The 11,187-nt window shown below is 48.9% G+C and overlaps 1 protein-coding gene across 1 annotated transcript; it reads left to right on the top strand.

The window, feature by feature from the left end:
* Window positions 1-7,919: 7,919 nt before the first annotated feature.
* Window positions 7,920-10,885, top strand: TMEM42 (transmembrane protein 42; the record flags this gene model as incomplete). The annotated part of the gene is made up of 3 exons (XM_079712605.1): window positions 7,920-8,111; window positions 9,984-10,130; window positions 10,745-10,885. The coding sequence occupies 3 exons, from the start codon at window positions 7,920-7,922 to the stop codon at window positions 10,883-10,885; spliced, it is 480 nt and encodes a 159-aa protein (XP_079568731.1).
* Between the last annotated feature and the right edge of the window lie 302 nt (window positions 10,886-11,187).

Genomic DNA, 11,187 nt, shown 5'->3' with positions numbered 1-11,187 from the left:
TAAAAAAAAAAAAAATCAGATGAATGGATAAAGAAGATGTGGTACATATATACAATGAAATATTACTCAGCCATAAAAAAGAATGAAACAATGCCATTTGCAGCAACACAGATGGACCTAGAGATGATATTGCTTATATGTAGAATCTAAAAAAATAACACAGGGGAATTCCCTGGTGGTTCAGTGGCTAGGACTCCACATTTTCACTGCATGGGGCACAGGTTCGATCCCTGGTCAGGGAACTAAGATCCTGCAGGTTGCACAGCATGGCCAAAAAAAAGAAAAAAGAACTGTAAAGAGATTTGGAACCATGTCAGTTAAGGATCTACTAAGTACTAAAGTAACTGGGAAGTCCAAGATTATGGACTTAAAGATTATGTTAAAAGAGATTGATTTGTAAGAATATTTCAGAATTGACTTTTTCTGCATATTTACTAAAAATATTAATGTGTATAAATAACTGCAGCAAGAGACTAAGAAAATAGAGTTGCATTTAAGTTAAAGGTAACAAGATTAGTGTTTTCCAAGATTACAAAGTTACATTTGTGTTGGAAACAATACTTTAGTTTTATGATATAAAGAAATAATTTGTCTTTGTAATTTTGTTAAAGGAAAGTTGAGATTTGCATGCTTATAAAATTTCTATGATTTTTATAATTTAGGAATAATTTTACATTAAATATTTTCCCACTAAGACACCAAAAATTAATACTCCCTTTAAAACAAGATTACTATCACGTAGGAGCAACTTCCATAGATTTTCAGTCTATTAAAACACCATGAGGGACTTCCCTGGTGGTCCAGTAGTTAAGACTTTGCCTTCCAGTGCCGGCGGTGTTGGTTTGATCTCTGGTCGGGGAGCTAAGATCCCACATGTCTTGAGCCCAAAAGACCAAAACGGGGCTTCCCTTGTGGCCCAGTGGTTGAGAGTCCGCCTGCCAATGCAGGGGACACGGGTTCATGCCCCGGTCCGGGAAAATCCCACATGCCGCAGAGCAGCTGGGCCCGTGAGCCATGGCTGCTGGGCCTGCGTGTCCGGAGCCTGTGCTCCACAACGGGAGAGGCCACAACAGTGAGAGGTCCGCGTACCACAAAAAAAACAAAAAACAAACAAACAAAAAAAGACCAAAACTTAAGACAGAAGCAATATTGTAACAAATTCAATAAAGACTTTAAAGAAAATGGTCCACATCAAAAAATAAAAAATCTTTTAAAAAAATTAAATAAATAAAACACCATGATATAGGAATACTGAAAAAGAAAGCCTTAACACACTGACCACTTTTGGACACTATTTTCTTCTTTCCTTTATTATGCTTCCATGAAAGGGAGAGTGATCAATTTAGGGGGCTGGTTTAATATACAGGAGACACATGATACAAGGGTGCTGATTGAATCAATGGGAGTCACTAATTACTGGTGACTGATTTAACAACAGAAGTCACATGATCCACGGGGCTGATTGCGGTGCCCGAGCATGTCCCACTGGGGATGGCTCCTCCCTGCCTGTGACTGCTTTGGAGGTGGGAGAAGGTGGAGTAGTGAAGCTGGTAATAAAGAGGCTTATGTCTTATCGCCTGTTTGAGTTCCCTAGGTCTGCCACAACAAATTGGCACAAACCTGGTGGCTTAACACAACAGAACAATATTCTCTCACATTTGTGGAGACTACAAGTCCAAAATCAAGGTGTTGGCAAGGCTCCGGCCTCTAGAGGACAATCTGTTCCACCCCTCTCTTACCATGTGGTGTTGCTGGGAACACTTGGCATTCCTTGGCGTGTAGATGCATCACTCCAATCTTTGCCTCTGTGGTCACATGGCATTCTCCCCGTGTCTCTGTCTCTTCTTCTAAGGACACTAGTCAGATTAGGGCCCACCCTAATGACCTCATCTTAATTTGATTACACCTGCAATTGACCCCACTTCCAAATAAGTTCACATTCACAGGTGCCAGGGATTAGGACTTCAATATATCATGTATGTAGGTATGTATGTATTTGCCTTGCTGCACAGCTTGCATGATCTTAGTTCCCAGACCAGGGATTGAACCCGCACCCTCAGCAGTGAAAGCTCGGAGTCCTAACAACTGGACTGCCAGGGAATTCCCAATATATCACAATTCAGCCCATAACATCAGTCATAGCAAGAAAAAGGAGATTAAAGCCTTCAGCCAGTACAGGACAGGGAGTTAGAACTGAATGTTTTGCAAAAACCCAGAACCCAAGGAGTGCAGGGACCTTAGTCATCCTGGCAACTCTGCTGCCTGGAACAGGCCTGGTCCAGGGGATGTATGTACTCATTTGTTTAACTGGGCAGAGAAATAAATGGACACAGAGTGAAAAGAGACAAGAGAGAGGAAGACACTGAGGTAACGTTGGAGTGAAGGCTTAAGAGAGACAAGACATGCACTCCTTAGGTTGTCACAGGCCACACCCATCCCTCTTGTCTCACATGGGGTGGGGGTGGGGTGGTTCTCATATTTAAATTCCCTGCTTGGCCCCTAAGGCCTCTTAAATTTGTAACTTTAGCTCCTAAAGGTGAGGGAGAGTCTGAATGGGTCTCCCAGAACTCAATAGGTCATCTTTTGTCCATAAGCCATCTTTGAGGTTTGTTTTCATTTTTTTTAGCAGATATTCATTTTTAATTATTATTTATTTATTTATTTTTGGCTATGTTGGGTCTTCGTTTCTGTGCGAGGGCTTTCTCCAGTTGCGGCAAGTGGGGGCCACTCTTCATCAAGGTGCGCGGGCCTCTCACTGTCGCGGCCTTTCTTGTTGCAGAGCACAGGCTCCAGACGCGCAGGCTCAGTAGTTGTGGCTCACGGGCCTAGTTGCTCCGCGGCATGTGGGATCTTCCCAGACCAGGGCTCAAACCCATGTCCCCTGCATCGGCAGGCAGATTCTCAACCACTGCGCCACCAGGGAAGCCCTTCATTGCTCTTTAAATAAATGTGGGATAAGGTATTTCTCCCCCGCCACACTCCCAGTTCAGGGTGCTCTAGTTTGCACCATAAGGCCGTCAGCAAGTTTTAAATTTTTATTTATCTCTTTTTTTTTTCGGTATGTGGGCCTCTCACTGTTGTGGCCTCTCCCGTTGTGGAGCACAGGCTCCGGACGCGCAGGCTCAGCGGCCATGGCTCACGGGCCCAGCCACTCCGCGGCATGTGGGATATTCCCAGACCGACCGGGGCACGAACCCGTGTCCCCTGGATCAGCAGGCGGACTCTCAACCACTACGCCACCAGGGAAGCCCTATTTATCTTTTACAATCAAATCATAGTCTGTTCAGTCAGACATTTGTAGCAAGGACATGAGCTGGTCACAGTATTGGGCACTGTGGCAGGAACAAAGAGAAAACATGCATAGCATCTGCTTGATGGAGCCCAGTTAAGGAGGCAAGTATGTTGCAAGGTCTGTGAGTGCGCTGAGGGCAACGATCAATTACAGCCTTGCTACTCAGTGTGGTCCCCACTGCCCCACAGCATTAACACCATCTGAGAGTCTGTTAGAAATGCAGAACCTCAATCCAGCTCCAGACCTGAATCAGAATCTTCATTTTAACAAGACTGCTAGCAGGTGATACTTATGCACACAGGAGCTTTGTCCAGGAGACAGAAATCACTTCCCTGCAGAGTGTCCAAAGATGGCATCAATTCAACCATCATCACCAGAACAGGGCCCTGTGCTGGGGACCTAGAGAAGAAATAAATGTGTCCTTGCCCTCTAGGAGGCTGAGAGGGAAACAAACACACAACCACAGGAGTGGTGCAAAGGTAGGGGAGTAGCAGAGTCTGCTTTACAGAGGTGGTGGCTCTGAGATGCTCAACTGCTAGTGCTAGTACAGGCATCATTTGTTCTAAGAAAACTCTTTATAGTGCATTCAGAGTTGATCCAGTGCAACACAATTCGATTTCCTGTAGGTTCCAAGTAACATAAGAGCTGGGATCACCCTTGAGCTGGGGTTCACACAGCTCTTTGTTCAGTGGCACAGTGCCTCTCTGAGCCTCAATTTTCTCAACTGCAAAATAGGACAATTTGTACCACATAGGAGTTATCAGGGTTATCCATGCTTTTATTGGAGCCACAAAGCCACCTTGTGAGAGAGGATGGCAAGTAAGGACTAACATGAAAACTTACTGAATGGAAAAAAAGACTGCTGCTGGACAGTATGTGCACTGTGAAATCAGGTTTAGAAAAAAGCCCCATACATATTATATGGACTATTTTTTAACATGTACTATATATGAAACTATACATAGAGAAGAAGACCTGTAAGAACAATGACTTTCCTGGAGGGCAGAAGTAGGCCTTTATATACTTCAACAGCAGTTTATTTTCAAACAAATGTATACTTCTTAAACGAAAACATTTTAAAAGTATTTAAGTGCATTGGAAATTGGAAGTAATGTTAATCCTGATTATCTGAGCAGGGTGATTATGGATGACATGTTCTTCTAATTATACTTTCTAAATTTCCTACAATGAGCATGTATCCATCTGGGCCATTTGATTTGTCAGAAGCCCTAATTAGGGGACCTTCAAGATGGCTGAGGAGTAAGACATGGAGATCACCTTCCTTCCCACAAATACATCAAAAATACATCTACATGTGGAACAACTCCTACAGAACACCTACTGAACGCTGGCAGAAGACCTCAGTCTTCCCAAAAGGCAAGAAACATCCCAAGTACCTGGGTAGGCAAAAGAAAAAAGAAAAAACAGAGACAAAAGATTAGGGACAGGACCTGAACCACTGGGAGGGAGCCGTGAAGGAGGAAAAGTTTCCACACACTAGGAAGCCCTTCACTGGGGGAGATGGTGGGTGGCGGCGGGGAAGCTTCGGAGCCACGGAGGAGAGCTCAGCAACAGGGGTGCAGAGGGCAAAGCAGAGAGATTTCCACACGGAGGATCGGTGCCGACCAGCCCTCACCAGCCTGAGACACTTGTCTGCTCACCCACCAGGGCGGGCGGGGGCTGGGAGCTGAGACTCGGGCTTCGGAGGTCAGATCCCAGGGAGAGGACTAGGGTTGGCTGCATGAACACAGCCTGAAGGGGGCTAGTGCGCCACAGCTAGCCGGGAGCGAGTCTGGAAAAAAGTCTGGACTTGCCTAAGAGGCAAGAAACCATTGTTTCAGGGTGCACTAGGAGAGGAGATTCCTTCCCTGTCTGCCCACAGAAGGCAGAGCTCTGCCTAAACGAGCTCCAGAGACAGGTATGAGCCACAGCTATGAGCTTGGACCCCGGAGATAGGCATGAAACGCTAACTCTGCTACTGCAGCCACCAAGAATCCTGTGTGCAATCACAGGTCACTATCCACACACCCGCGGGAGCCTGTGCAGCCCGCCACTGCCAGGGTCCTGTGATCCAGGGACAAGTTCCCCAGAGGGAACACACAGTGAGCCTCAGGCTGCTGCAACGTCATGCTGGCCGCTGCTGCAGGCTCGCCCCACATTCCAATGATAACTTCCATACCCCTCTCTCCCCACAGCCTGAATGAGCAAGAGCCCCCTAATCAGCCGCAGCTTTAGCTCCATCCTGTCTGGGCAGGAACAGTTGCCTGAGGGCGACCTACACACAGAGGCGGGGCCAAATCCAAAGCTGAACCCCGCGAGCTGTGCGAACAAAGAAGAGAAAGGGAAATCTCTCCCAGTAGCCTCAGGAGCAGCAGATTAAATCCCCACTATCAACTTGATGTACCCTGCATCTGTGGAATACCTGAATAGACAACGAATCATCCCAAAATCGAGGCAGTGGACTTTGGGAGCAACTGTGGACTTGGGGTTTGCTGCTTGCAAATGATTTGTTTCTGATTTTTATGTTTATCTTAGTACAGTTTTTAGCACTTGTTATCATTGGTGGATTTGTTTAGCGGTTTGGTTGCTCTCTTCTTTTCTTATTATCATTATTATTTTTTATTTTAATAATTTTCTTTTATTTATTTTCTTTCTTTTTTCCTCCCTTTTCTACTTCTGAGCCATGTGTCTGACAGGGTCTTGGTGCTCTGGCCTGGTGTCAGGCCTGAGCCTCAGGTGGGAGAGCTGAGTTCAGGACATTGGACCACCAGAGACCTTCTGGCCCCATGTGATATCAATCGGTGAGAGCTCTCCCAGAGATCTCCATCTCAATGCTAAGACCCAGCTCCACCCAACGGCCAGCAAGCTCCAGTGCTGGATGCCCCATGCCAAACAAGTATCAAGACAGGAACACAACCTCACCCATTAGCAGAGAAGCTACAGGAAACCATAAACAAGATGAAAAGACAACCCTTAGAATGGGAGAAAATATTTGCAAGCTAATCAACGGACAAAGGATTAATCTCCAAAATATACAAACAGCTCATGCAGCTCAATATTAGAAAAACAAACAACCCAATCCAAAAATGGGCAGAAGACCTAAATAGACATTTCTCCAAAGAACATATACAGATTGCCAACAAACACACAAAAGGATGCTCAACATCACTAATCATTAGAGAAATGCAAATCAAAACTACAATGAGGTATCATCTCACACCGGTCAGAATGGCCATCATCAAAAAAGCTACAAACAATAAATGCTGGAGAGAGTGTGGAGAAAAGGGATTCCTCTTGCACTGTTGGTGGGAATGTAAATTGATACAGCCACTATGGAGAACAGTATGGAGGTTCTTTAAAAAACTAAAAATAGAACTACCAAATGATCCAGCAATCCCACTACTGGGCATATACCCTGAGAAAACCATAATTCAAAAAGAGTCATGTACCACAATGTTCACTGCAGCACTATTTACAATAGCCAGGACATGGAAGCAACCTGAGTGTCCATCGACAGGTGAATGGTTAAAGAAGATGTGGCACATATACAATTAAATATTACTCAGCCATAGAAAGAAACGAAATTGAGTTATCTGTAGTGAGGTGGATGGACCTAGAGTCTATCATACAGAGTGAAGTAAGTTAGAAAGAGAAAAACAAATACAGTATGCTAACACATATATATATGGAATCTAAAACAAAAACACAAAAACTGGTTCTGATGGACCTAGGGGCAGGACCGGAATAAAGACGCAGAGGTAGAGAATGGACTTGTGGACACGGGGAGGGGGAAGGGTAAGCCGGGACCAAGTGAGAAAGTGGCATTGACGTATATACACTACCAAATGTAAAATAGATAGCTAGTGGGAAGCAGCCGCATCGCACGGGGAGATCAGCTCAGTACTTTGTGACCACCTAGAGCAGTGGGATAGGGAGGGTGGGAGGGAGACGCAAGAGGGCGGGGATACGGGGATATATGTATACATATAGCTGATTCACTTTGTTAGACAGCAGAAACTAACACAGCATTGTAAAGCAATTATACTCCAATAAAAATGTAAAAAAAAAAAAATCCCTAACCACCCCTACCCCCCCAGCCCCCCACCCCCGCTTTCTCGCTGAATCTGCCGGTCTCTAGCGCCCTCTGCCGAAGCATCTCTACGTTTTGCGATTCTCGAACTAGAAGGTGCAGGCCAGACTCCTGGGGGTCTTGCTAAAATGCATATGCTAATTCAATGGATGTGGGGCGGAGCCTGGGATTGGGCGTTTTAATCATATTCCCACGGGAAGCTGATGCTGGACCACACCGAGTGACAAGGATTGAAACTGCTAGGCAGCGAAGAGTTATTCTACAACAGCAACCACAGTACCACAGTCAGCCTTGGACACCGGCCCAGCAGTGCTCCTTGGAAAGCCTAAACCTAACACGGAAAGCCACCCACCCTCGGGAGAAGGCTGTCCGTGGCTCGGCCGGCGGCCCCGCCCCTCGAGGCCCTCGCGGAGCCTCAATTAGTCACCCCTCTCACGTGAGCGTCTCATCACGTGAGGCCACCGTCCAATCGCGGAGCGCTCTCGGCCCAGCCGGTGGCTGGCGCGGCGGCCGCACGGAGAGGTGGTGGCGGGCACCATGGAGGGAAGGTCTCAGTTTGCCGGTGGAGGGGTGTGCGCGGCTGCCTACCCCGACGCCTCCGCCGGATTCCCCCCGCACCTCCAGGCGGGAGCGATGCGGCGCCGCTTCTGGGGCGTGTTCAACTGCCTGTGCGCCGGCGCGTTCGGGGCCTTGGCTGCTGCCTCCGCCAAGCTGGCTTTCGGCAGCGAGGTCGAGCCGGGGGCGCTGCTGCGGCGGGCCGGCGGGTGGGGCCGGGGCAGGAGGGGCGCTACGGGGCAGTGGGGCTTCGGGATGGAGCGGGGCTGGGGGCGCAGGGGACCGCCTCACCCCCGCTGGCCTGTTTGGCCCACTCCGCAGCCGGGCACTACTTACATCGTGGGCAGGAAGGCATCCCTCGACTCCATATCACGCCCAACCCTCGTCCATTGTAGGTGGTAAGAGACGTCGGGGACTGAGGCCTGTTCCCTTACCAGGGACCTAAAATCTGTCCTCCGACTGGGCTAGTTCACTCTCGGGGAAGACGCACACCTCCTACACCCACTCTCTACCTCTCCTTTTAAGCCCTTTGTGCCCGAACGTTTCTCTTCACGTGACTCTAAAGGTGAGACACCTGTTGCCCATCTCTTTAACTCCGTAGTTAATGGCTGTTTTTGACTGGTCTCCCCTGCTGGCGGAAACTTGGGAATTTGGGATATCCTAGGTATAAGGGAGACTGAGAGAAACATTATGGACATAACCCCGATGTTGAGAACTCCTTAACTGCCTCCCCATGTCTGCTAAAGGTGTACCTTTGCCTCTCCCATCGCGAGCCACAGGCCACCTTCTGATTGTTAAAGAGATTTCATTACATCTGCAACCCAGGGTTAGGCCCTGACCTGGACAGTAGACAGGTTGATTCTTTAGGTTTAAGCTAATCCAGTGGGAGCTGCCATGCTCGAGGTTGGTATCCTGTTGGGTGTAATTCTTGGAGTAAGTGGTCCAAAGTAAGATGAGTGACTATGAGCCATGAGGTTTTCTAGTCTTCTCAGTTGTGCATCAGACCTTCATAAGCCTTTACATAAGCAGGCTGGCAGTGGCACATAAAATGCTTCTGTGTAAATTATACAGAGACACTCCATCCTCAAGACTGTATATTCAGCTGCTGATGAGAAGTAAGAGGATGAGGTATAGATGGGCACCATCCCCAGGGGAAGCAGCTCTGTCTGCAGGCAGGTTTATAACTCAAAACCAAGCAAGGGGTCTGCATATCCTTTGTGTAGGAGGCTTCTAAAGATCCTCTCTTCTTTCAGTGCTCTCCTTTAAAAAAAAAAAAAAAAAAAAAAAAATCTGCAAGCTCTCCAAGTGATGCCTGGGGTCACCAATCAAATAGTCCCCCGTGTGGTTTCCCTAGGCATGGCTGTGTCCTAGTTTAGATCATGGAGCCACACTTCCTGGGCCTGAATCCTGGCGGCTCCCCCCAGCTGTGGCGTTTTAGGCAGTTTACTTAATGCCTCAGGTTCTTTATCTGTTAAAATGAGTTAAGGAATAAATGAAAATGTACTTAAAACACTTAGCACAGGGCCTGGTACAGAGTAAAAGCTCAAGAATGCCCAGTGGGACCGGCCTGAGTGGGTTTTAGCCTTCACAGAATGGGGGTGGGGGTGGGGGGTGGGGAGACGACTAATTCATGCTTTACCTGATCCCGGGAAGTGACGACTCCGCCCCTGATTTACTCATCCCTCAGACTGAGCAATAACCACTTGGCCTGCTGAGACTGAACTTCATGCACTGGTCACTGTGAGGCCAGTAAGGGACTGGTGTTCAATAGAAGATAACTGGTATGGATTTGCATTTTACTTCTGCCCAAGGTCACATGGCTGGCAAGATGGCCAAATAAGTGTCTTCTCTGAGGTTGTTTCAGCTATTAAATGGGTGTGCTCCCTGCTGAGGGTTAAGTGAAGCCCTGTGCAGGAAAGCTCTGAGGACCCCCAGGCTGTGGTGGCCCGGCTGCCAGCAGTAACCATGACCCTGGGTGCTGTGAGGGGGTCTGCCGGTCATGCTGCCCAGGGCTGGCCGTGGCTGCAGTGACACTTTCTCCTGCAGGTGAACGTGGGCTTCTGCATCTTAGGCATTATTGTGATGGCTACCACCAATTCTCTGATGTGGACGTTCTTTAGCCGGGGCCTCAGTTTCTCCATGTCTTCAGCCATTGCATCTGTCACAGTGACTTTTTCAAATATCCTCAGCTCGGTGAGTAGCCTGAGCGTACAGTTCCTCTGTCCCAAACCTGGGTTCTGGGAGGGTTCTGGGTGGGTTGTCCTTGGGCAACCCCTGCTTTCCACATAGGAGAAGGGCCAGGAACTGAAGCAGAGGTTGGGCTGTGTCTTGACTCCCAGTGGCTGCTCCTCTAATCTCTAACTTGGAGGAATTCTCAAGTTAGACGGGGATGAAGTCCAACTGTCAAAAGCCTACTTGCTGCTCCTCAGGGGTCTGTGAACTCAGGCAGGAGATGTGGAGGGTCGAGGTTCTTCTCTCCCAGGTGGGGCTGAGCCAGTCAGCCCTGCAGTCCAGGCAGGGAGGACTTGGTGGACCAGCTGTGTGCTGGGCCTGGCTGCCGGCCCCTGCTGGGCTTTCTTGAGCACTTTGCTGAGTCCGATGCTGTGAGGAGGTACCCTCCCCACTTCTCCAGGTGAGATATGCTGAAGGTAACAGATGGGTTTCAGGCCCAAGACTTCCAGCTCCAGACCTTTCCTCCCGCCCTAGGAGGGCACTCAGCCACAGGGGAGTCAGGTGGTGCCCACCCACCGTGGTCGCATCCTGCGGGCACGTGCCTGCCCAGCCTCACAGCTGTCTCTGTCCTGCAGGCCTTCCTGGGTTTTGTGTTGTATGGAGAGTGCCAGGAGGTTTTGTGGTGGGGAGGAGTCTTCCTCATCCTCTGCGGACTCACCCTGATCCACAGGGAGCTCCCACCACCCAGGAAGCCTCTTCCACACAAACAGCAGTAGCACCAGCGGGCTGGGCGGACCCGCTGGAAAGACAGTGATGGCGGCTCAGGCTCAGGTTGGCGTGTGGGGACTGCTTCTCAGGGCGATCTGGGTGTGCAGCCTTCTGACCCTCGACCAAAGAGAGATGCTTCCCAGGGAACCAGGCCTGTGACCAAGCAGCCTTGCTGGTGGACAGCTCCGGCTTCTGTCAGGGGAAGTACACCGCAGCAGTGTTCTGCCCGAAGCCTTCTCGGTCCGTCTGCTCGGTGCTGTTGATTCTCACGCTCCACAACCCACCCAGTGAGCCATGGCAGGTGTGGGAG

This window comes from Hyperoodon ampullatus (genome assembly GCF_949752795.1).
Source record: "Hyperoodon ampullatus genome assembly, chromosome: 10".
NCBI classification, from domain to species: domain Eukaryota; kingdom Metazoa; phylum Chordata; class Mammalia; order Artiodactyla; family Ziphiidae; genus Hyperoodon; species Hyperoodon ampullatus.
This window is presented reverse-complemented; position numbering and strand designations above follow the sequence as displayed.